Here is a 27096-nt window from a genome sequence, read left to right on the forward strand (position 1 = left end):
GTTTCAGAACAATCTGTTATCTACAATTTTTTATCTACAAAAGTTAGACCCGAATTTTGTTCATTTACAGTGATTAAGATTGGTATTTTGTTGACATAACACACAGCTGTCAAACCTGATCATTTTGAAGTCTCGAGATGACACCACGTGACGTTATGTTCGGATTCATTGACGTCCACTGACTGGGAATTATGCGTCTATAGCATTATGAGCTCTACGAGGACATGAACGCTTTTTACAAGTTTAAATAGCGTCATTGCGGGACTTAGGAACGCACCTTTAGGCCAAAATCAAAAGAAAGAAATAAGATATTACATTTTGCATAAAGAAAATGAAGCCTATTTTAGGACCATTAAGCTTCTAGTCTTTTTTTATTATTACATCTGTATATCACAATTTCATGAATACATGGTAACACTTAGAATACTGATCCTTCATTAATTAATACACAGGAACAAATGAGTAATGCATTATTAACACTCTAGTAACTACTATTAACTAACAAGAAACTCATGAATGAAATAGTAAGTAATAGTGCTCAGTTGATTGAATGTGGTAGTTCACTATTAGTTAATAAATAACTACTGTTTTTTTTTTTTTTTTTTTCATTCCTCCCAGAGAACTACTAAGAACTACTAAAAGTAAGTGAAGATCATGGTAAACCACAAGTGATGACTGAAGTATTACCAAATCCTTCAGAAGGAATTACTATAATTATTTGGATCAGTATTCTAAAGTGTTCTCACTTTAGAATACTGATCCAAATAATTAGTAATTCCTTGATAATTCCATGATAACTCTCTAGTAACTACTGAAGTCATTGTAAAATGTACAAAGGTTTTTGTACAGTTTTGTACAGTAATTCCTTCTGATGTGTTTGGTAACACTTAAGTGGGTTACCATGATTTTCACTTTAGAATACTTATCCAAATAAGTAGTACCTTTAGAATGATGTAGCTCTTGAGTTATTACTATCCAATACTTTACAAAAACCTCAAAAGTTTACAATGACTCTAGTAGTTACTAGTGGTCTTCACTTTAGAATTAATTATACATTATGCATTATTCACATTAATTATGAACCTGTATTTAGTAGTTCTTAGTATTAGCTAATCAGTAACTATTGTTTTTTTTTTATACCTCCCAATGGGAGGTATAAAAAAAACAATAGTTACTGATTAGCTAATAGAACTACCACCTTCAACTGAGCACTATTACTTAATAATTCATTCATCAGAGTTTCTTGTTAGTTAATAGTAGTTACTAGAGTGTTAATAATGCATTACTCATTTGTTCCTGCATTCTAAAGTGTTACAGAATACATAATTTATGTGTATTTAAAAAAAAAAAAAAGGAATTGTATAAAATATAACTTAAATACCATAAGTAATTTTTTTTCTTCTCTTAATTGTCACTAAAATAATGTCACTGTAAAAATACCGTAATTGTTAAAAAATAGACTTAATTTTATTCAAAAATGAAACATGACCTGGATGCTCTTGGCATAATTACAGTAGGCTATGATGTGTTGCTGTTATTATACAATTCAAAAATCCTCGTATAGACATACATTTTCATGTCTTTTCCTACTGCTGATGTGACATTATAAACGGACTGTCACCGTTTCTGGTAATGATGTGGTCAGTGCTGCTCTCTAGCGCCCCCTCTCCACCTGTGGAAGCGTGACTGCAGCAACGAAGAGCGGGATGAAGGTGAAGTTTGGTTGAGGCTGCAATGCAGATTCAGACAACCAGATGGTAAACCTGTGGATTAATCCCTCATATCAGTCTATTCAAATCTTGACTCTCTATGATGTGAGAGCATCATGATTGTTAAATGTATAGTTTCTGAATATATTTAGGCGACACATAATTCTCAGATATTTTTGCTTTTTTGAATGGCAATGTTACACTCCAAGGATTGACTTGAACTTTGAACATCTGCAGTAGCTATATTTCCATCTTCACATCACATGTATGATTGAATAAAAGAGAAACCGAAATTAGGTTGAGGAAGTTTTATTCGGAAACTGGACAAGCTGCGCTGGTGTTCACCCATTAATGGAACCAGAAACAGTATCAACTACAGGTAAAACGCTACACGTCTGAAGAATCATGTTAAGAGTTAAAACACACTCTCGCTCACAAACACACGTGTGCATACATTCGTTTCACACGCACTTAGTAAACTTGCACATCAATACCTTAAGACAATGGTCTCCATGGTAATCAATGATTAACATACCCAAAGGAACTCAAATTTCCCACAGAGCAATTCACCTACCTATACAGATATATTTATTTATATATTTCTGATACACTCACTCACGTAATTCATTTAGATAATCAGGATATCAATAAAGACTTTGATCCATTTAAACTGTTTAATGAACATCTCAATCTTCATAAATAATCAGCAGAAACAAACAAAACAAAAAAAAAAACAAAAACAGTAATAATCCATCTTTTTTTTTTTTTTTTTACATTTAGGTCCTCGACATCAGTGTCTCAATTTGAATGGTCCCAAAAGTGAGAAAACAAAATGACAGTTGATTTGTTCTTCAAACATGAATAAAATTGACAAAATAAAAGGATGACAAACAAGTGTAGCATAGGAGAAAGAGGGCATCTATTTAAACAGACACACAGGACGAGAGCAATAGCTACACAGCGCATTTACAGGGGAACACACATCAGGCTACTATACACAGAGAGGAAGTTCAATCACACATTCACTTGCAAACAGCACACTCACGATACACGCATGCACGCAAAAAATCCTCTCATCGTTTGGGTGGTGAAATTTGTCAATGTGTTTCATTAGGAGGATGTTTGTGTTGGTGCGTGTGTGTGTGGTTGATGGTTGTTCATGTGTAATAGATGATAAGAGCAACGATTAACCCTTGGTGGACAGGATAAGGGCGACAATTAGCCCGTAAAGCCCCAGAACCTCAGCGAAAATAAGGATGAGGATCATCCCCACAAACAAACGAGGCTGCTGGGCTGTTCCCCTCACTCCTGCGTCACCCACGATACCAATGGCGAAGCCAGCCGCCAGACCACTCAGACCGACGCTCAGCCCGGCACCAAGGTGCAAGAAACTCCTAAAGAGAGAGACACGCACACATATTTTACATTATGAAGACAGTTGGGAAATGTAGTAATTGGGATTCTACCATTACATCCTAATAATAATAAATGCTAAAATCTTACACCTCCATGAACAGATGTAGCCTCTTTAATTGTTTATATACTCTCACTACCTATTAATTCTAAAATACATAATTTGTCAAACATTACAAAGACAATAAAACGTAACAGTAATTAGGATTTTTCATTATAACTAAAAATGTATTTTAAAAAAAAAACACTGCATGGTCTTCAGTTACAAAAGTGATTGTTGAGCAGTGAGAGATTTCCTCTCTTTTGTTGTTTGATTAACATTAATGACAGACAACAGCAGGTTTATTCATCTGCTGTCACTGTAAGATTGAATGCACGGATCCAATATACTGTTACACATGCGTTTTCTTTCTCAACTGTTTACGTCCACTTAAGGCAAGATGAGTTGTCCTTCGCTGCTTATTGTGCTTCGATAGTTTAAAATCACTTGTTTTTACAACCGCAATGCTTAAAAATGCATGTAAACGATAAGCTTTCGTAACGGTGCAGCATGGCAATGTCACTTGGAGTAAAAACAGGTTATTAAATGTTGACTTTTGCTGGACAAGAGGTTCATATGTATGCTTCTCATTTTTGGAAAGATGTTTGATGTGTGTTGCTGATTTAAATGCATGTTATAAGCAACTCAAAGTCGCAGTGCTTTCAGATGGGGCAGCATTTACTACTGATCACAGAGCCATGATTCACAGAGAAGCTGTGCTTAAAAAAAATTAAATAATCTTTTCAGCACTAAACCAAATGGTTTAAGCAATATAATACCCTTACACTTCCACGTACAGAAACTGTAATGGCCTCTTTAATTGTTTATAAACTCATTTCAAATCAACTCCAGTGGTACACCTAGATTTTTCTTATAGTTAGCTATCTGAATTACAACTCAAGAAAGCTGACAGTGACTTGTAGGAAAATCAGACAAGACACTTGTGAGGTATGTGACTCACTTGAAAAGGCTGATGTTGGCAGCGATGTTGTTGGCAATGAGTACAGCCACCACCAGGCCGTAAATGGCAATGATACCCGCCATGACCACGGGAATGATGGACTTCATGATCAGCTCCGGTCGCATCACTGACATGGCCGCAATGCCTGTGCCGCTCTTGGCTGTCCCATATGCAGCACCCAATGCTAAAAAGAGAGAAGAGGATGATTTACATGTGCAAGGAGACAAAGAGAGTGAGAACAAGCACTTATGATGGGTTAAAGTTATATGACCTTCCCGCCCCAATAAACACCAGCTGTTTCATGTACACTGTAAGTGTTTAAGAAAAAACAATACAGGCATAACTATTGTTTTTTCATGCATTGTCAAAGTTGAGATTTGTAGCCATTTTGCTTCCATAACATGTCTTTTAGTGCAAAGAAAACATCTAAAATACACACTAAGTGTTTATTTTATTACACATTACCCATTTATGTCTGTAGATTTCAAATTTCAAATAATTTTGAACCTGCGTTTATCCAATGTTCAGATTTCTGGAAATCTGGAATGCAAATTACAGTAGGCTATGATGTGTGCAAATCCATGCATATTTATTGTTTGTCAACATTTGTGTGTTTAAACAACATTTCAGAAAACCTGCAATACAAAATCATGTTATGAGGTAATGTAGTGACTGATAATGCTGGGTAAAAAAATATTGCTTTCTCGATTTTAATTTTTACGAACCGATATTGATTCTTAAATCCCAAGAATCGATTAGTCTAGTGTTGATGAATGAACAGAACATGTAGCGCCTCCCATCCAATAAATCGCAATAATCTTTGTGCTTTGTTACTTTTGATATGAAGCAAAGTCTCAGATTTCAAATGACGTCCATCTTATGAGATTCAAAAAATAAATACCGTTTTGGTGCTGTTTAATGTGGCATGACAGATCGCTTTAGTGCCTCAGTTAAAGAGAAGTGGCAGTACGGAGCGCATGTGAACATCCTTTCCTCCACTTTAAAGGTGCTATAGAGGATGTTTTGTTTTATACATTTTTGCAATATTACTTGAAACTGTCTTTACTAACTGATAAAAGACTATTTATTAGGGGCACTGAAAGGAATAATATCAATATACATCATCTGTGAACATCACATTTACCTCAGAAAAACATATTCAGTGACCATAAACGCATTAGTCAGCTAGAAAAGTGTACTCTAGAAAGCAACATATTGATAAATATATCTATGCACCGTAATATATTCATTATAATTTTTTATGTTCTTCAATATTTAATGCAAGTTTGAATAAATCAGTTATGACAGCCGTGATTTAAATGTTTATATTTAAAAAAACGAATTGGAGTAGAAATGATTATGTAATTCGAAACATTATTTATAATAAAAACACAATTGAGTGTAATTTAAGTGTTTGTATATAAATAAGTTACTTTAACCTTCAATATTATAGTAAAGTAGTACCAACTGTCTTACATGTGTACTTTTTACAGCATTAGTTGAGAGATTTTTTTCCTCTAGAAAATTTGCCATGTACTGTAACTAAAATACTACAATACTAATATCGAATACGAATCGAAATCGAAAGCATGTGAATAGAAATCGAATCGAATCGTGAAAATTGCGTCAATACCCAGCCCTAGTGACTAATCAACAGAGAAAGTATTTTGATATTTATTAATTATATTTGTACCCTATTTACACGTGTCGTCTTGCTTTAAAAGACTTTAAAAGCCAAAGTCAGCGAAACATTAAGACAGTGTCCAATTCTTGTCGCTTTCAGTCACATGACTGACAACAGTAGCGGTTTGGAGGAAGAAGAAGAAGAAGGAGGAGGAGGAGGAGGAGGAGGTGCGTCAAATTTATTTGGACCATACCGGTGTGCTGAGACGGCACTTAAAGTGTAAAATACTAAGAGTATCGGCCGTTGTTGTTGTTGTGGCTCTGAGATAAACAGTTAAAATGACAAGGACGTTTTTGTCTGGGCGTGTAGTTCGTGTTTGAAAAAGGACTGTCGCATTAGATAAGAGCAAACCTGTTTATGTTAATTAAGTAATGCATTTCCTATTGGCTTGAGAAAAAAAAAAAATCAATGACACTAAATCAGTTAGACGACGCTACTGTTCCAGTCTAGACAAGGTATAAGAATATATAACGTTAGAGGACATTAAATAAATGACCTCCTTGCGCAAACATTAAAACAGCAGACTCGGCTCGTCCGAAACGAAAGCGTCTTAAGTTTTCCACGCAGGGCTCGGTAAACCGTGACAACGAAGGAAATAATGAAACGAAATAAATAATTTATAGACATTACGTCAAGTGAGACGTCATGTGCCGTGATGGAAACCTTCGCATCTCTTCTACTCCTACTACAGGTAACACGGATCAGCGAGCCGCAACACTGCCGTTCACATCGATACCAAGCGATCATCGATTATATTTCTCATTTAATAAGTGAAGGACACTCGATTTAAGGTTCAAATGACGCGTCTCTTACCGCTGAACACCATCGCCGCTGAGGCACCCATCACGGCGAAGAAGGGTGAGTATTCGGGGCTCGTGGAGGCGGACATTCTTCTGGCGCGTTCAGGACACTAAAACTAAAGACAGAGAGGGGTGAAGGCTTCAGTCTAGGAGGCTAAGGTCCCAAAGAAGGTCTGTTCTGGGTTGACAGGTCTTGTAAGAGCAGGAGAGGAGCGCGAAGGATGGTCACGAATCCGACAGGACGCTTATCGCCGGTGGAGAGGAAGAAAATGGCGAAATGGAGAGTGTCACATGATCAACCATGAGTGCAGGGTCCATTTCCGCTTCTTCAGGGATGACTTATGAATACGCAATCCGTATCTTTTTAGGATTTTGAAATGACTGACTGTCACGGGATCGCAGAACGGACTTTTAGCGTTTTAGTGGAATTAAATGCACATTGGTAGTCTTGTGTGAGCATTCGGTGGTTTTGTCACTTGAACGACACCCCTATTTGAAAGGCATTTTGGTATATTCCATTGCAGGCTTCCACTTTGATGTGAAAGCAATCCCAGATCATAGAAGGAATATAGGCTTGTAAACCAGTTGTTTTTCTGGTTTAATTCTTTCATAACCACCAGATATTAGGCACAAGTGATATGGATAAAATTAAAATCTTTTAACCATTTTAAGAATAAAGCATGCTGTTCCAAAAAGCTCAAAATCCAATTGCTGAATGCATTTACTACAGCTCTTTGTAGACCCCCATTAATGAAACTAGAAAAAGGTTTACTGAAGCATTTAAATGTCAATGAAATGTTGAAGTAACGCTATTTTAACATTGCCCGTGGACGTGCATGAGGTGTACATTGTCATGTGCTTAGTCTCATGACTTCTAGGCTTGGAGCTGGAGAGTCCAGAGAGGAAGTAACGTTATGTTACTCACTCCCAGGCACAGACATGAGCAGACTCCTGCAATATTAAAACTATTGTATTGTATGAACTGCTCTATTGTGTGTGTGTGAACTTCCCTTTTCTGATTTTTGATGTGAACTAAAATACTAAAAGTTCCACTCTGATATATTCCTTCCTCTGCATGATGGCTGCTAATGACAGTCACCTGAGATTATATATTACCTACATTTTACACTGCTGTAGTTAAAATAAAACCTCTTCAAGATAAAGAAGACTGAATAGTAAGTGAAAATGTTAAGGGAAAATACACTCTTTTCTTCTATTGAATTAAAAAAAAAAAAAAGTGTAAATTCACTCTGTTTACACATCTATACACTAAAATGAGATAAGACATAACCATGTAGGTACCAGTGGCAATATTTTCAATCCATAATGCATTTTGTCTATAAATATTAATACCACAGTTGATTATATTGCTCAAGATTCAATGCTTTACTGTTGCAACAAGCTATTTGGAAATTGTGCTCATTGACTTTAATAGTAGCAGGAACACCAGCCATTTAATAAACACATGTAACATGACAAAATAGCCTACTTAAACTAAAGAAATTAAATGCTACACAATATAGACAACTATATTTAAGCTAGATACATATAATATTCTTGCATTTGTAGAGTCAGTAAAGAAAAGTTCACATTTTTAAGAGAGTAGGCTGATTTGACACAGGAAAATCTAAATCCACATATATTGCACAAGATGTTTAAGGATTAATATGGGTTTCCATTGGATGTCGCTGTAATTCTTCATATTTCGTTTCTTTGTCTACGTGGCACTCGCTCATCTGGTGTCCGGTGCTGCTCTCTGTTGGTAATCTGGATCCTGCATCGCTGAAAACCAACCAAATCACTCCTCAAGTTTAAAGAAGCCTTCATTTTTGTCTCGCCCGGTCTTGTTATGAGCGCGGATGGCTTGTTTTATTTTCTGATATAAGGTTATGACATAAATGTGTATTTTCTCAAAACAACTGTAGGGGGCACCCGGATTTGAACCGGGGACCTCTTGATCTGCAGTCAAATGCTCTACCACTGAGCTATACCCCCTCACTGTACCACTGCCGTGCAGTTATTCATATATAAACATGTACGTGTACTGATGTAAACGCTCATGATGAAAAATTATACTGATTGATTTATTAATAATAGGCTAATAACTCCGCAGAATTATGTTTGTTTGACCATATTTAATACATTCGTGACACATGAATAATTCTACACATTAGACCGTTTCATCCTCACTATGGCTCTTTATTTTGCACATCCATTGACATAAAATACATGCATTTGAAAATAGTGAGAGTTTGTAAATAGTTATTTGCAGAAATTATAGACTGAAGAATAGGGGAAAAATATTATACAGACAACCGTTTCAGCCATGGACTGCGCCTTTAGGAAAATATATTTCAGTAGTGTCTTCTAGATCAAAGGGAGGAGGAACACAGCAGTCTGCTGTGGGTTTTGTTTGTCATGTGCTATCCTGTAGGAACAGTGTTTGTATGACAGATAGATGAGAGAGACTTCCTAGAGGAAGTGCGAAGTCTCATCTTGTGAGTGTGTCCTGCGTCCTCCAGGGAATTCACGTTACAGCTGTTCCTCATCCCAGAATCCTGAGGCATGATCCCACCAACTGAGCTTCTTCCTGTGAGGCGCAACAAATACAGCGCATATAGCTATTATTGTAAGGCCTAGCAATATTAATAATAATAACAAAATAAGCCCGTGTTAGGCTATTGTGCGATTTCATTTACTAATACAATTCTAATATCTAGCTACATTTTGAAATTATAGTCCTAATTATTAATTTATATTTTAACATCATTTAACCATAACATAACCTGCCTTAATATAATTTGTTCCGTAATACCACTATCATCAAGGACAGCTAGTATAAACAGCACAAAGAGTGTTATTTTTCCTCGATGAAGTGTAAAAACACAATTTGTTAACATTCATCGCCAACCTTTGTGTTCAAATCCCTCCCGAGGACGTGAATCACGCATCAGCTCTTCATCGATGCTGCCGTAAAATCACAGCATGTAGATGATGTAGGACAGGAACATGAGGCCGATGATGGCGAAGAACATCAATATCAAGATGTCCAGCATGATGTTTGCAGAGCAGCGGGTCAAAAAAGATGGGGAGGATGATCAGTCTCGGCTGTTCCGCTGTGGACCGTCTGAGACCCTCCCCAACAGCTGCACACTACACTGTCCTCCCTTCTAGAAAGATGCAGCGAGCAATAACATGGGCTCAGAGTGGAATTTATCGTGTGCATCCTCTTTTGAAGAGTGCACAATTTGCTTATCAGGATCAAACTAGTCTGTACTTTAGCCTACTATACGAAAAAAAAATAATAATAATAAGGTGAACTAGATGATAAGGAAGCAGATATTTTATATGGATTTGTTTATTAGGAATAATAATAGGTTAGGCAGCTAATTCTGTTACATTTGAAAGTTGAGCGGGATGTGTCTGCTTCTGCTGAGTTATGACTCCAAATGCATGTTTAGATGCGCACATTAGGTGAATCATGACATGAAGGCAAGCATTTACACATACATACTCACAAGGGCTTTTTTTGACACATTTTTTCACCTTTTAGTTCCTTTACAAAATCCTTCCTCTTTATTTTTGGGTGATCTGTCATTCGATAATGACCATTGCTAACAGTGAGATGATAAACATAATGTCATACTTCCCACCAGTGTGTGTAAAAGAAGAACAATCAACTTGAGCTAAACCTTGTTAGATTTATGCTAGAATAGATATTAGAGTAAAGAGTTGGAACAAAAGAGTTACTGCAAAGAAAAGGATTTAAGTATTTAAATGATCCGATTTGGATATTTATGCAATCTTGTATATTTTTAGTATCTTGCTACCTCATAAAAAAAAAAAAAAAAAACTGCATCGCAAAATTGTTTTACAAAGGCCATGACATGAGCATGAGAATCCACATTCATACAGTACAATACCATTCAAACTATGGGGTCAGTAAGATGTTTTTTTTTTTTTTGTTAAAAGTAAAATAAAAGTAAATAAAAGAAACATTATTCAGTGAAGATGCATTAAATTGTTCAAAAGTGACAGCAAAGACAATTTTTCAAAAGATTTCTATTTCAAGTAAATGCCGTTCTTTTGAACTTTCTAGTCATCAATGAATGCTGAAAAAAATGTATAAAGGTTTGCATAAAAATATTATGCGGTACAACGGTTTTCAACTATGATAAATGTTTCTTGAGCCCCAAATCATCATCATATTAGAATGATTTCTGAAAGATCATGTGACACTGAGGACTGGAGTAATGAATAATGCTGAAAATTCAGCTTTGACATCACAGGAATAAATCACATTTTAAAATACATTAAAATAGAAAACAGCTATTTTAAAGGGTTAGTTCACCCAAAAATGAAAATTCTGTCTCATTACTCACCCTCGTTTCGTCCCACACACGTAAGACCTTAGTTTATCTTCAGAACACAAATTAAGATCTTTCTGATGAAATCCAATGGCTAAGTGAGGCCTCCATTGACAGCAATGTCACTGAACCTTTCAAGATCCAGAAAGGTACTAAAGACATTTCATTTCAACAGTTCATGTGAGCCTGAGCAATTGGATTTCATCAAAAATATCTTAATTTGTGTTCAGAAGATGAACAAAGGTCTTATGGGTGTGCAACAGCATGAGGGTGAGTAATTAATGACAGAATTTACATTTTTGGGTGAACTAACCCTTTAAAAATTTTAATATTTCACAATATTAGTTTTTACTGTATTTTTTGATTAAATAAATGCAGTCAAACAAAAAAAATCTTACCCACCCCAAACCTTTGAATGGTAGTCTACATATAAGATGCATACTACAACATCATGCGTTAAAAGTGCAGCAGCTGGTGATAGAGAAGGTGTTATGAGGAAATATTGGTGTCAGTACACTGATAAGATACTTAAGAAATTCCGAGAATATGTTTTTAAGAAGAAGAAAAAGTACCCCAGATGTTGTACCTTTGAAAAGTGTAAATAGTGTGAAAGCAAAACACTTACTTTGATCATTCTCTGCATCTATATTTTGGCATTTTGGAGAACAATCATCAGTAGAATCTCATTAGAGTCTTTGCACAGTAACATAGTTTCCAGTTATACATGCTAGGCTCTAAAACATTCTAATACCGTTAACAGTTCCCTCCGTTCAACAAACCCGCCTGCCTTGGTATACAAATAGATTTTTTTATTCCACTGATATTGATAAATTGACATTAAAATTCCATCTCGTACAATACCAGCAAGGCAATGTGAATAAGCAATGATATGAGGAAAAATCAAACTAACAAAAACATCAATAACAACGTCTTACAGTTTCATACTATGCACATGGAACGCCCCAGAACCGTAATGGAACAAAACCAATGGAATGATTAAAATCCAAAGCATAAATGGTCCATGAAATTGTGCTTGGGCTCCTCACTTCTATTCTACAATGCTGTTCTGCTTCTCTTTCGCTAAATGACTATATAGTTTCTTTTTTTTTTTTTTCCCTTTATGAAGAACAAAGTACATCACTATTTCCTTGTCATTCTCAAAAGCAGGAGCAGCAGAACAAAATTATGCTCTTATATTCTAATTAATTTCGTAAAGGGCTAGAGGAATGTGAAGGAGCTTAAGTATGCAAGTAGCAAAAGGCTCCGCCTCTTTCATACAGTTTTAAGAATGTCCAGTTGAAAAAGAGGAGCCTTTTTACTTTCCAGTTTGAACACATGATGCAAATGGTCAGACGTATGGAATGATGATTGGAATGACCAGAAGTCTTATATTCAAACATTGTTACAAACCTACAGCCAATGTGGTGTGAAACTGCACTGAATACATTGCAATTACAGGCTGCAAACAAGATATGAAACATTTAAAAATATATATATATATATTAAAAAAAAAAAACTTGACAAATGAAGTTCGGACCAGAATTTTTTTCACATATTGTCATAGCAACCGATAAGATAAATGTGTTGAGACGTTTGAGAAGTGCTCTATGGCAGGCCGCAAATATTTTTAGAGGCCTGTGTGGTCATGTATTTTGTGGGTTTGTGTGTGCGAGTCTTATTAAGACTTAAGTGCCACTTGTGACAGCACCTTTCCATGACTGAAGAAACGCTTACTTAAAAGACAAACAGTCAGACAGACAGAGAGCAAAAGCAATAGACAGGGATCAGGTGCATACAGAGAGAAAGATATGGGTGAAAGGAGTAAATCATTCACTATTTATGCGAGTACATGTATGCGCTGTTGGTGTGTATGATTACATACTGAACTATGTTTGTTTTGGATCATAACCGGGTCATAGCGGCTGACCCCTGATAGGACAGTTAGTGCAGGAATAGAAGAGGAAAAAGATGAGATCTTGAAAGGTGAGATGGCACTCGGCTAATCATCTGCGTCTCCGCCGCAACCCCCTCTCTCTTATTTTTTTAAAACCTTTTCTTCCTTTCTCTTGCACTCATGTTCAGATGGCCTCTACGTAGTTAGCCGGCAGCATCCCCTGCTGGCCGGTGCGCTCCACTCTTCCGTACATCCATCCCTCGTCGATCTGCTGAACATCCACGATCAGGTCGCCGTCCAGGAACGACACCTCGTCCTCATCGGCTGCGGTATAGTCGTACACCGCTCGGTAGCGCTTCTGCAACACACGCAAAGAGGATTGTAAGGATTTGAAAAGAATGAGTGCGTGGGACAGCGTGTATTAGAGTTTTAAGAGTTTATTACCCCAGAGCTAGGAGGAGGGGCGGCAGCGGCCTGGCGCACGGGCTCAGGCTCATAGTGATAGTTCTGAGATGCTGCTGGGGGTTGATATGCTACAGGAGAAAAAGGTTAATATTTTATGGCTCACAGGAAATTGAGTCTGTAATGATCATCCAGACAACGGTCAAAACATCGTGTACCTGGAGTTGTGTTTTGTTGAGGTGTATGTGGGTGCTGAGGTGGGCCATCCCCTCCCATTCGGCTCTTCTCAAAGTCCTCATGGTATTTAATCTAAAACACACACAGACATATACAATGTGTCAAAACAAGAAGAAAGAACAGTAACTATGATGTTGTCACTGTTTTATGTTCATCATCTCACAGTCTACATGTGTTTTTATGCCTTGGCAAAGGAGCATTTAGTTTTGTGACTAAACATTGTTGCTGTGAATTCTGCAAAATATGTCACCAAAGTAACATTTTGCTGAATAACAGTCTAAATTGTGAGAATTATTTGTCATAAAAAGCAGATGTCTTGGAAGCAGCTGGGTTGATAATTATAAACAAATGCAACATGTGACACTGATTTTCAACAAAAACATGTTCATGAATTATGAAGTTATATTACAGTTGTACTGTATACTTTTCAGTTACTATTGCAAATTTAAAAATCTAAAAGTATTTGTTGTAGAGAAAAAAATAAATGAAATTAAGTTTTGTAGAAAATGTAGCTAAAATTTAATAAGGGCTGCACGATTAATCGTAAAAAGATAGCGATCTCGATTCAAACACCCATGTGATCTTATTTTATTAACGACAACACAATGATTCGCTCGCGTGCTGCCACGCTGATCCAGAGAGAGCCGTTTTGAACCACACAGTAGTAGTTATTCCTGTGTTACAAATACTCAAATGATCACAGAAGTACTGAGAAAAAAAAAAGTTTACAGTTAGGACATAACACTGTTGTGTATGATAGCGATCAAAATAGAGCAAAACACCACTTGAAACCAACTTGGCGCTTCAAATACCGGTTGTATAAATTACATTGTTGCAGCTCTATGGCACAGAACAAAAAAAAAAAAAAAAAAAAAGTTTAATAATAATAAAACAAGTTTTCTATGTTTTCTTTGCAGTGCGGGGCTAAATCGATGCACAGAAAAGACCAATTATGACCAAACATGATCCTTCAAAAGTCTAATATGCTGATTTGCTGAACAAGAATTGCATATATAATACATGTACACACACACAAGTTTGATTTTGTGAATTGTGGGGACATTCCATAGACGTAATGGTTTTTATACTGTACAAATCATATTTTCTATCGCCCTACACCTAAACCCATCACAGGAAACTGTGCACATTTTTACTTTCTCAAAAAAAAGAAAAAAAAAAAGAAAAAGAAAAACTCATTCTGTATGATATATAAGCCTTTTGAAAAATGGGGACATGGGTTAGTGTCCTCATAAGTCACCCTCTCCTTGTAATACCTATGTCATACCCATGTCATTACATAAATTTGTATCCTGATATGTCACAAAAACATGCACACACACAGAGAGAGAGAGAGAGAGAGAGAGAGAGAGAGAGAGAGAGAGAGAGAGTCTGGTTCACTATCCTTGTAGGGACTCTCCATAGACGTAATGGTTTTTATACTGTACAAACTGCATATTCTCTCCCCTACACTAACCCTACCCATAAAACTACCATCACAGAAAACTTTCAGCATTTTTACATTTTCAAAAAAAAAACAAAAAAAACATCATTTAGTATGTTTATTAATCTATTTCTCCCATTGGGACTGCTGGCTGGTCCCCACAATGTAATATAAACTTGTACACCCACATTATATATATTCCATTTGCAATACAAATCTTTTAACATTATGTATATTCACTTTTGATCAATTAATGTTTAATTAATGTATCCTTGCTGAATACAAAGTATTAATTTCTGACACTAAACCTTTGAACTGAAGTGTATGATGAGTCCATTGACCATATACTAAAAACAATCATAGAGCAACAATGAAGTCAACCACACACCCATACCACATTTTGCAAACACAAACTCAAACCGAGAGTGGTTTTCTTCTGCAGCAGTGGGCACTTTGGCTAAGCGGTTCAGACTGAAAATTAAAGTGAGGAAGAATAAAAATAGAATGCATGAGAAATACTGATGCAGTGCCATCTTATAATTAAACTACTCAGAAAACTGTCCTTCATTTTGTAAAGTGGTGGTTTCAGCAAGTGGTTTTAATTTAATTAAACTTCATTCTGAGCCAATGTGACAAATTAATAGTAATTCCTGCACCATCCACAGGGTGTCTCCTGAGCCAGATGATGGAGTGCTGTCTTGCTCGCTTTCATACTGACAGGAAATGACATTGCAAAAAGGAAGTTCGGTGACATAAATGTTTCCAGGCAACCAACACAGATACTTCAGCAAACAGGTGTGGTGTAAAAGAGGAAGAATGGGACTAAATAAGTGCCCCATCAAGGTCAAATAATTTTGAATTTTTGTTAACAATTCATTAATAAACAATGAATGGAGATTAGAATGATAGATGAACTGTGTATGTTTGTGTTTGTTGGAGAGATGAAGAGAAAGGTTGGGAGGCACAAACCAAAAAAGAGAGGAATACATAGGCGAAAAAGAAAATGAACATAATATATGTTTGTAATACATTTACAATTTTTTTGGTAGATGATTTTGAATTTGACATTTAAGAGTTGGACCTACGTTGCTGATTTGGTCTTGCGTTTTCTTGATTCTCTGCAACTCCGGTGTGTCGGCCACAACGCTGAAGCCCCTTCCTTTGTTCTTCTCAAATTCCTCCTTGTAGAGCACCTGCAACACAAACACACATGCAAATTAATAGCAAATATCAAAGTAATCATGTTCATTTCGAATGTAACAGGTTCGCAGGTGTACTTCCCTCCCTTATATTATATCAGCATAAATGCAGATTAGTTAATAGATCATCATGAAAACAACATTTGGCATTTTCATTATTTCACAGGCCGGTAAAAAGGCCCTCAGACTTTTACAAAGTAAAGGGTTAGTTCACCCAAAAATGAAATTACTGTCATTTATTACTCACCCTCAAGTCTTTCCAAACCCGTTAAGACCTTCATTCATCTTCAGAACACAAACTACAGTGGTTCAACCTTAATGTTATTATGAAGCGACGAGAATACTTTTTGTGCGCAAAAAAAACAAAAAAACAAAAATAACACAATAGTCACGTTGACTGTTTTAACCATGTCTTTAATAGTTCTCTGGACCTTGAATGTGGTAATTACATGCTTTCTATGGGGGATAAAAAAAAAAAAACTCGGATTTCATCAAAAATATCTTCATTTGGTCTTAAGGGTTTGGAACGACATAAGGGTGAGTAATTAATGAGAAAATTTTCATTTTTGGGTGAACTAAGCTTCAAGTAATTTTTCTTTTTAACAAATGGTTAGTGAAAGCAGGTGCATAATATTTAGAAAATGTTTATTGTCAGCTTCAGAAGGACAAAATCTAAATATTACAAGCCGTTTTATTTTCTATTCATTTTATTTGAGGTCAATATTTTTTGCGAATCTGTTTAAAACCCTGATTTATGTGGTTTTGTAATAATCTAGAAATAAATTAAATAGAGGTAAATAATATAAAAATCAACAAAAACAATCATACAACAAAGGCCTGGTTTCACAGACAGGGCTTAGATTTCAGGATTTAAAAAATCCTGGCTTAGCTCAATTAAGACATTTGGGCCCAGTTTCACAGACAGCTCTTAGCCTAAGCCAGGATTAGGGTATTCAATTAGGGTATTTAAGTAGCTTTTAAATGTACCCTAGAAAAAAACATCACTGGTGTGCATCTTGAGGAAAAACAATGGCTCTAACATATTTTAAGATTTGTCAGTGCAAGTTTCTTTCAATTAAAACATGCATTTTAGACTAGGACTAGCTTAAGCCTTGTCTGTGAAACTTGTATGCAGGACTTTGGCAGTTTGATATACGCTTGATACACTGATTCGAAACAAAAGATTTGTAAAGCTTCAAAGCTTTATGAATCAGTATTTTGAAAACGCCCATCACTAGATATTGTTGAATAAATTTGCTATTTTGTTTTTTTTTGTGCACAAGAAGTATTCTCGTCATTTCATAACATTAAGATTGAACCACTGTAGTCACATGAACTGTTTTAAATATGTTTTTAGTAGCATTCTGGACATCTGAAAGTGTAAATTATCTTGCTGTCAATGGATTTTATCAAAAATATCTTAATTTGTGTTCCGAAGATGAACAAAGGTCTTATGGGTGTGGAACGACATGAGGGTAAGTAATTAATTACATCATTTAAATTTTTGGGTGAACTAACCCTTTAAAAGTAGCTTTTATAAACTGCTCTAGAAAAACATCACTGGTGTGCATCTTAAAGGGATAGTTCACCCAAATTTTTTTTGTTTATCTGCTTACCCCCAGCACATCCAAGATGTAGGTGACTTTGTTTCTTCAGTAGAACACAGTAGAAATTTGATAAACATCAAATTTTCATTTTTGGGTGAACTGTCCCTTTAAGACAAAACAATGGCACTGACAATGGTAAGTTGCTTTCAGTTAAGCTCAAACATGCATTTTAGCCTGGGACTAGGCTTAAGCCTTGTCTGTGAAACTGGGAAAAAAAATGTAACAGGGTTGCAAACTTAGCCTCGGTGAAGTCTCACACAGTAGGGTCCAGTTTGGGATACTGATAAACTTCTATTATAAATATATTTGTTTGTTTCTTTTTTGTGAAAATAATAGAGATAACAAGGATTAATGGTAATGCAGTCAATACAACAACTGTACATCTGCAAAAACTAGAATGAGACTATATAATAGTTTATCTGATCTAATAGGTCTCACTAAAATAACAGAGAATTTTAGTGCCTCTGATGAGAAGTCACGATACACCAGAATCTGTGTTCCACATAGTTCGTCATAGTTCTTCCTTACACAAGAGCAGTGCTGAGTGTTAGGGAGGGTGCAGCTGGAGCTCTGGGAAATGATTATGACTTATGCGTTCTTTGAGTATTATTTCATGCTTAGCAGTGCACTGACCAATGCCACAAAAACATACAAAAACCATAAATCACCAGAAGTGGAGAGAGAGTGATAAGAGAAAGCAAATATTGACATGTTGTACCTGGCTCTGCATCTTGCTTTGCTGTTTCAGGCGCAGGTTCTCCGGAGTGTCTGCAACACTGGTGAATGACGTCTTCGGATAGTGTCTGAAATAGACACAGAGCCATTTTAGTTAGCATCAGCATTTGAAATCCAATGAGGATTTGCAAACTAACACCTCAGTATTTCTCCTAGTTGAATGACAATCAAAAGTATTTTTTAATTATTATGCCTGTCATTAAACTCAAATGTTTAGGTATAATGTTATTCAAGTCACATTTAATGCAAAAACTATTTATGCTAACTGTAGCCCATTGTTATAATGGGATATTCTGTTACTTATCAAGGCTACTCGAATTGGACACATTTAACTGTGTTGCTGATAAAAACAAAGATCCTGTATTAGGGGTTGTGAAGGTGAATGTCCACATGTGCTTATCACTGATCTCTATGGGGATAGTGAAGCTGCACGGTGCATAGTGAAGTGTAATTTGTGCCTTGTGTAAACAAGGCAGTTTATTTGCCCTATTTTCACAGACCAACGCAACACAAAATTAGCATGACAGCGACAGCCCTAAACACAACCATCCGACGCAACACATAATTAGAGTGCCAGAAATAACAGAACATTACAACAGAGTACACAAATTACAATTACAGCATTAACTGATATATTTGGTAATACAGTAGTAAACAAAATTATTGCACTAATCATTTAACCATATAACAACATATAATGTATCACGACAGGATTTAACAGGACTGATTCAGTAAAATGAATCATACTGCACAACACAACAGCTGAGCCAATCAAAAGGATTTCTGCTCCTGGTTACCACAGGACACACGGTTTTCTTAGTAAACCTCCATATAGTACACAGATGCTGTGTTGCTGCAGGCAACCAACACATAATACAAGACATGCTCTGTAAATCAGTGTAAATAAATACAGACTGATCTTGTACTTACTCAAAAATCCACACTAAAGACTTCACATAAATCATGTAGTGGTAAACTAGGTTCAAACAGTACAATTATTTATTTATTTTCTGATCATTAAACTGAAAACCCTTACAGATACAGGGCTCAACATCAATGCAATTGCATATTTTTAATTATGCATTTATATATTATTATTATATATTTTGGTTATGTGTTTTGTCATTTTTCTATTTAGCTTTAATCTATTTTTAGTTTTTGTTAAAGGTGCCCTAGAACTTTTTTTAAAAAGAATAAGTCTAAGGTGTCCCCTGAATGTGTCTTAAGTTTCAGCTCAAAATACCCCATGGATTTTTTTTAATTTATTTTTTTAACTGCCTATTTTCATTAGAAATGAGCCGATTCAGTGTGTGTGGCCCTTTAAATCTGGTGCTCCACACCCCAAGAGCTCGCGCTTGCCTTAAACAACATAAAAAAAGTTAAACAGCTAATATAACCCTCAAAATGGATCTTTACAAAGTGTTCGTCGTGCAGCATGTCTAATCGCGTAAGTACAGTGTTTATTTTGATGTTTACATTGATTCTGAATGAGTTTGAGGCTGTGCTCCGTTGCTAGCGGCTAATGCTACACTGTTGGAGAGATTTATAAAGAATGAAGTTGTGTTTATGAATTATACAGACTGCAAGTGTTTAAAAATGAAAATGGCGAAGGCTCTTGTCTCTGTGAATACAGTAAGAAACGATGGTAACTTTAACCACATTTAACAGTACATTAGCAACATGCTAACAAAACATTTAGAAAGACAATTTACAAATATCACTAAAAATATCATGTTATCATGAATCATGTCAGTTATTATCGCTTCATCTGCCATTTTTCTCTATTGTCCTTGCTTGCTTACCTAGTCTGTTGATTCACCTGTGCAGATTCAGACGTTACTGGCTGCCCTTGTCTAATGCCTTTCATAATGTTGGGAACATGGCATATGCAAATATTGGGGTCGTACATATTAATGATCCCGACTGTTACGTAACAGTCGGTGTTAAGTTGAGATTCGCCTGTTCTTCTGAGGTCTTTTAAACAAATGAGATTTATATAAGAAGGAGGAAACAATGGAGTTTGAGACTCACTGTATGTCATTTCCATGTACTGAACTCTTGTTATTTAACTATGCCGAGGTAAATTCAATTTTTGAATCAAGGGCACCTTTAACAACAGCACTGATGGACAAACATTTGGTTTGATTTGATGAATTAAACACTGCTGTTGTAATTTCTGCAGATTTAAATTATCATCATGAAGATATCTAGCTGGCTAACATGATGTTGTGTCAAGTTACATTACAGCTCTGTCATTTCTAGCAATTACTGTACAACAACCTAACTAATAAAAGCTTAATAAATTTGACTGTTGCCAAATTTGACCGTTATTGACAATTTTTCTGCTGCCAGTTTTTTGACACTGTGTCAAGTTTAACAAGTTGAGCCTGACACATAAACATATATATATATATATATATAATATATATATATATATATATTCACATTTTTGTGATGGGCACAAAAAAAAACCCAGAACTGTTTGGGCAAGTAGAAACCTGAACTCCTGCTTTTCTTATTTAGAGGTTTTGTCTTGTTTCTAGTCCAAATTTCTAAATTTCTTAAAATCTATAAGCATTTTCTAGACAAGTAAAAGTTATTGTCTTGTTTTCAGAAAAAATGAGTCAAAATTAAGTAAAATATTCTGCCATTGGGGTAAGCAAAAAAATCGTATTTCAAACCGAAGACAAGATTATTTTGCTTACCCCATTGGCAGATTATTTTGGTTGTTTTAAGCAAAAACTCACTAGACTTTTTTTTTTTTTTTTTAAACAAGACAAAAAACAAGCATTTTTTAAAAATGCTTCTTGATTTAAGATTTTTTTTTTTAAACATTTGGACTGGAAACAAGACAAAAAAAAAGTAAGAAGAGCATTTTTTGCCAGTGTAGTTCACACTCAAATCACACAGACACAAAGAGGAAAACAAACACACACAGAAAATGGCACTCAAGCACCCAGGCTGATTTCTATGTTTATATCAGTTAACAGACAATCCCAACGTAATCCAATCAGATGCATTTTACTTCCAGTGGACTCATCATTAGACCATCCCTCTGAGAAGTAAACAGGCCTTTATCTGTTGGACGCAAGAGGAAATTACTCTGCCATGCACACTTACTCAGATTATCTGCGAAATAAGGACTGAGTAAAGAGAGGAAGAAGCAGATCTAGACAGAGGGACAGACAATAAATCATTTGCTAAATAAAGACTAAAATCCCCTGGTGTATTATGAGTGTGAGAAATAAGAACCTTGAGACACATCAGCACATCTCACAAAAGGGAGGCATTTGCATATTTTCTAAGCCAGGTGGTCATTGTGACTTTAAATATTTAATCTGGCCATGTCAAAGCAGCATGCTAAGACTGGTGGCCTGCATTAAAACACTTCAAATGTTAATGAAGAATGAATGGACAACCTCCTAAACACAGGAACGCTATAACTGAGGTATCTGACTCACAAGACTATTAGTGATCAGAAGTGGATTCCAGAGAAGTGAACTCATTTGTGTATGTATGTGTATGGGGTCATTGTTGTGAAATTATAGGAATTTCCCTCCAATGTCCTTCAACAAATGACTGAACAAGTCAGCTTCTGTGTGTGCAGACATGACTTTTCCAGAATCATCTAATGCTAACGGAGACAAATGACAGTTAAAAACACTTCACGCTGTGCTTACTTCCTTAATGCATGTTCCTCGTCTTATTGTGAATGATTCATCAGTGCATGTTTAGTCAAAAGACAAAAAGTGTCTTACTTTCTATCTTTCTACTAATTTGCTCTTCCCTTGAGATGCTCTTTTTCTGTCATTTTTTTTAAACATCATTTAAGCTGAGCTGGCTATTGCGGCCTAACGGTTAGAAAGTCAGACTTGTAACCTGAAGGTCTCAGTACCAGCGGGAAATGTAGGTGGGGGAGTGAATGAACAGCACTTTCCTCTACTCTCATTACCCACAACTGTGGTGCCTTTGAGCATGGCACCTAACCCCCAATCGCTCCCTGGGCGCCGCAGCAAAAAAAATGGCTCTGGTCCGGGTGTGCGTTTACTGTTGTGTGTGTTTGTTCACTACTCACTGCTGTGTGTGTGCACTTGGATGGGTGAAATGCAGAGCACAAATTCTGAGTATCGGATGACAATTGGACCGTTTTAGCCACTAGCCAAATAGCTATTCAGACAATGTTTCAGAAACTGTGAATTACATGTGGTCCATTTTAATTTTCAATACATCAAGCCCTGCATTATATTTGTTCTTGTTGAATATCTTTTTCACTAAAATAGGGTTGTGAATGGCACTTCATTGTGATTTTAAAGATTTTAAAGTTGTGACTGGCTTTGCTACCATATTATGACATTTTCAAGTGAAATGGCTTACTAAAAAAAAAAAAAAAAAAAAAAAAGGTGAGACATGACTTTTTCCAATGATTACAAGGCCAAATAAATGTTAATTTTATTTAATGCCAACTTTAAGAAAATGTATAATTAGACACATAATACGATACTTACGCATTACAGTATGGTCTCTTCTCAAAGCCTTTGTAGTTCTTCATGTTTAGAGTCATCTTACAGACTTCACAGCTAAAGCATCCTTTATGCCAGTACTGAAAGAGAGAGACACAGAGAGATGATAGATTAAAGCTTTAAAATGTGTTTGTATTGGGAGGTGTATGCAAAAGAAATTATCAGCAACAGTGTTGTGAAAGATAAAGGCAAATAAAAAGAGCAAATGAGATGAAGTCCTTCAGATCCCATAGTGTTGCTAATTCAGTCGCTATGGTCGTTACAAAGTCTATGCGTTTGCCTCTGAGGATTAAACGGGAAAAAAACAATGGAGTGCTTGTTCTTGGAAAGCACTTGGAAAGAAATACAGGCTCAGGCACCACATGTGTTGCAAAAGAAGCCCAACTTGAGGTTACATCCATTCGGAGTAAAGACAAGGTTTATTTCTGTGTGAATGCATTCATTTTAAACACTTCCTGTCATGTCTTGAGTAAAAATATTTTATGAAACCCCCAGAGCACACTGGTTGTCAAGTGGTTACTAAGCGAGTTACATCATCATTTTCCCAGATTCTTGCAACATTAGGAAGATCCACAACAAATGCTGGGAAACACACTGACACTACTGAGATATGGGTCTCCTATGGCTACAGACCAAAGTATGTAGCAGTAATTTATGCTGGTCTTTGATTACCAGCTTCCATAGTTAATGTTAACCATGGGAATGCTTCAGTGATAAGAGACCACACACACAGAGAATGACCTGACCCGCTACCCTACATTCCATCTATACAGCCAGTCATGCATGCAACTGCAATGCGTACAGTTTAGATGATGGTATGCTTGTCTTTCTATTTCAAACACTTTCATGCCAGTCAGTTGGAATGTCTTAGTTTGATCACATGTGTGTGTGTGTGTGTGTGTGTGTGTGTGTGTGTGTGTGTGTGTGTGTGTGTGTGTGTGTGTGTAACAAAGTCATGCATCTACTGCACCATCAAGGAGAGGAAGCTGCTATCAAACACTCGAGCACAGGTTCCGTTCATCCCCCCCACCCCCCAGCCAAAAAAACTAAAAAACTTTAACTGACTATTCAAATGAATAATCAACAAAGATAATAAAATAAAGCATAATGGAAAATTGATAAAGTAGGGCCTATTTGAAATTGACAGTGATTATTTATAGCACATTGTATTAGAAAAATAAACATTTCTGCAATGATCTCCACTTCATACTGTTTTGTAAGGGAAAATCTTTGCATGACATTAAAAACATCTGTTTTAAAACCAATTCTACATGTTTACAGGTTGCATTTATTTATTCAAAAATACACTAAAAACAGTAATATTTTAAAATATTATTGCAATTTAAAATAACTTTTCTAGTTTAATACATTTTTTTTTAAATGGCACAGCTGAGTTTTAGCACCATTACTCCAGTCTCCAGTGTCACATGATCCTTCAGTAATCAGTCTAATATGTGAGCCTGGACCACAAAACCAGTCATAAGTCACACGGGTATATTTGTAGCAATAGCCAACAATACATTATATTGGTCAAAATTATCGATTTTTCTTTTATGCCAAAAATCATTAGGATATTAAGTAAAGATCATGTTCCATGAATATATTTTGTTAATTTTCTACCATAAATATATCAAAAATATATTTTTCTGAGTGGATATGCATTGCTAAGGACTTCATTTTGACAACTTTAAATATTTTGATTTTTTTTGCACCGTCAGATTACAAATTTTCAAATAGTCTCAGCTAAATATTGTCCTATCCTAACAAACCATACATCAATGGAAAGCTTATTTATTCAGATGATGTATACATCTCAATTTAAAAAAAAATACCCTTATGACTGGTTTTGTGGTCCAGGATCACATATGATGATTTGGCGAAACATTTCTTATCATCAATGTAGGAAACAGTTGCGCTGCTTAATATTTTTGTGGTAAATGGGATACTTTTTAAAGATTCTTTAATGAATCGAGAAGTTAAAAGAACAAACAGAAATCTTTTTTAACATCATACACCTTAATCAATTTAATGCATCCTTGCTGAATAAAAGTATGAATTTCTTTTAAATAAAAGACTCCAAACTCAGAGACTATTTTATGATGTTTTTATATTTCTTTTTGAAGCTTGACGGTCGTCATCTTCTACTGCTACTGTATGGAAAAGGGCTTTCTGGACATTCTGCTTAACTTCTCTTTCTGTGTACCACACCAAAAAAAAAAAAGAAAAAAAGAGGACGATGACGAAGAAGAAAAAAATAATGTGTTCTGAAACAACATGAGGGCGTGTAAATGTTCACGTTTGCGACCCCCTCTCTTGGGTGAGGTTCTTCTGAGATGTTCTTCAGAGTGACAGCTGATGAACTCAAGCAATGAATCAGAATGACAAGCAATGTTTGGCCTCTCTTCAAGCTGAGGGAAGCATTAGCATGCCTCAAAAGAATGACACTGTGAAGCAACTTGTGCGAGGCCTTTCCTTCAGGCAACGAATAGGAACCAACTTGTGTACGTGCGTGGGGTCAGTGCCGTTTTTTGACAACATTTGTGCGAGGTGTGCCATCAAACGCCTCCACTTTTACTCTTACGTAAACTGCATGTCTCATTCACGCACTTTACGTCTGTGTAGTCATTCCTCAATCTGTTTCGTTCAAGGCCACGGAGACAGTCGCAAATCGATTCATGTGATTTTAGCCTCCATTAGACGCGTTATCACTCCGCCCCAGTTTCTCTCCCTCGCAAATACTTGCGCTGCATGAAAATAAAAGAAGGCGACCCCACCCTCTGGAGCACCTAAAGCAATTCAAACACTCAAGATTTCACCACACAAAAAAACGAGACCGATAAGGATATGGGTTAAGAGGGGGGTGGGGTCAGTATATAAACCGTTTCACAAGCATGTCGAGCAGCAACACTTCCTCTGGCCGGTTGGTAAACATGTAGTACAGATGTGCACATCATGTAAATGCAAGGCCCGTCTGATATGTTTGTTTAAAAAAAAAAAAATCGCACGGTTATAATAACTCACAGGCCTCATGCACGGGCGAAGTTGCACATCTGCAAACCTGGCTGGATAACAAACCCCCCCGACATAATGTACAGCCCAAACCGCCTGTATAAGCCAGATGTTTGGGACGGCATCTTATTAGCATTTGACATGACTTGGGCTGTTTTGGGATTTTCAGGTCCGTCCATGTCGCCCACAGGACAGACTGACACGTCATAAACAAACCTCCTCCTCCTCCTCGCGACCGAGGCCACGAACAGGCTGGAGCCGTTTGTTTGAAAAATAACGACTTCCGCGTAACATTTCTGTCGATATCAAACGATATTCATACTGAGAAAAATGAACATATAATCGACAACTTGTAGCATGCTATGAAGTTATCACAATCAAGGCATTGCATTACTAGCCCCTTCGCTCTTAGACGTTTCCGCTCTGCTCACAATCTCAATAGCCACAACATCGGAAATGGTCTCTTTTAAGCTACACTATTAAATATGAATTATACATATCTAAATCCATATATATCTATATATATATATCCCATTCTGGCGGGCAGATGTGTAAGAGAAGATGCTAGCGTATGCTAAGTTTCGCTTAGCCTTACCTTGTCAAGACAATTCACTTTTTCCGTGGGATACACCACTCGGTTACATCTGCTACACAGTGGGTTCATTTTGGAGGAATAGTAGCGAAGGAATAAGATGAAGAAAGGATCCGCAGAGCACTGTTTGTTTGATAACGCGCGAGGTGAGGATCACTAGCCGTTGATGAGTCCAGTTCGCACCGCTGGCTGTCAGCGCACGAATCAGACGCGGAAGGCGCGCTCACGGCACTGCAACGGTGTCCTGCTGCGCGCCCCCGTGCAAGGGCATTCAGCGGAAGTCTAACTCTCTCAAATAGTTAATTTTTATCTTTTGAAATAATAATAAAAAACTGCCCTTGAGTTGAATCACTTAAAGCTCATCGTACCTTGTGTTTATCTTCAGTTTTATTTGTTTTAAACGGTTTCTTACACAGTACCTGGCCTCGCCTTCAGTCAAACTAAGGCGTTTAGGAACTCTGATAATAACGAAGTTTTTTTTTTAAA

At 36.4% G+C, this 27096-nt stretch overlaps 2 protein-coding genes and 1 non-coding gene across 3 annotated transcripts; all 3 read right to left on the reverse strand.

Moving 5' to 3' along the window:
* Positions 1-2008: 2008 nt before the first annotated feature.
* atp6v0ca (ATPase H+ transporting V0 subunit ca) lies at positions 2009-6910 on the reverse strand. Its single transcript, XM_067381769.1, has 3 exons — positions 6621-6910; positions 4124-4307; positions 2009-3103 (listed from the first exon to the last, which is right to left on the reverse strand). Exons 1-3 carry the CDS (start codon positions 6694-6696, stop codon positions 2896-2898), a joined length of 468 nt encoding a protein of 155 aa, XP_067237870.1. The 5' UTR covers positions 6697-6910; the 3' UTR covers positions 2009-2895.
* Positions 6911-8530: 1620 nt separating this feature from the next.
* Positions 8531-8602, reverse strand: trnac-gca (transfer RNA cysteine (anticodon GCA)). Its single transcript has one exon. It is a non-coding gene; the product is annotated as a tRNA-Cys (tRNA).
* Positions 8603-8796: 194 nt separating this feature from the next.
* lasp1 (LIM and SH3 protein 1) lies at positions 8797-26902 on the reverse strand. The gene is made up of 7 exons (XM_067381771.1): positions 26614-26902; positions 22995-23089; positions 18473-18557; positions 16034-16141; positions 13489-13579; positions 13313-13401; positions 8797-13226 (listed from the first exon to the last, which is right to left on the reverse strand). Exons 1-7 carry the CDS (start codon positions 26680-26682, stop codon positions 13053-13055), a joined length of 711 nt encoding a protein of 236 aa, XP_067237872.1. The 5' UTR covers positions 26683-26902; the 3' UTR covers positions 8797-13052.
* Between the last annotated feature and the right edge of the window lie 194 nt (positions 26903-27096).

Source organism: Chanodichthys erythropterus, chromosome 3 (genome assembly GCF_024489055.1).
Source record: "Chanodichthys erythropterus isolate Z2021 chromosome 3, ASM2448905v1, whole genome shotgun sequence".
Classification (NCBI taxonomy): domain Eukaryota; kingdom Metazoa; phylum Chordata; class Actinopteri; order Cypriniformes; family Xenocyprididae; genus Chanodichthys; species Chanodichthys erythropterus.

Bases quoted from the DNA above. Each gene is read 5' to 3' on its own strand.
- lasp1 (XM_067381771.1), bottom strand. From the start codon at position 26,682: ATGAACCCACTGTGTAGCAGATGTAACCGAGTGGTGTATCCCACGGAA. The intron at 23,090-26,613 runs GTAAGGCTAAGC...TCTCTCTTTCAG, and splicing joins AAGTGAATTGTCTTGACAAG to TACTGGCATAAAGGATGCTT. The intron at 16,142-18,472 runs GTACAACATGTC...TTTGTGTTGCAG, and splicing joins AAAGCAAGATGCAGAGCCAG to GTGCTCTACAAGGAGGAATT.
- atp6v0ca (XM_067381769.1), bottom strand. From the start codon at position 6,696: ATGTCCGCCTCCACGAGCCCCGAATACTCACCCTTCTTCGCCGTGATG. The intron at 4,308-6,620 runs GTAAGAGACGCG...CTCTCTTTTTAG, and splicing joins AGCGGCGATGGTGTTCAGCG to CATTGGGTGCTGCATATGGG. The intron at 3,104-4,123 runs GTGAGTCACATA...CTCTCTCTTTAG, and splicing joins GCCAACATCAGCCTTTTCAA to GAGTTTCTTGCACCTTGGTG.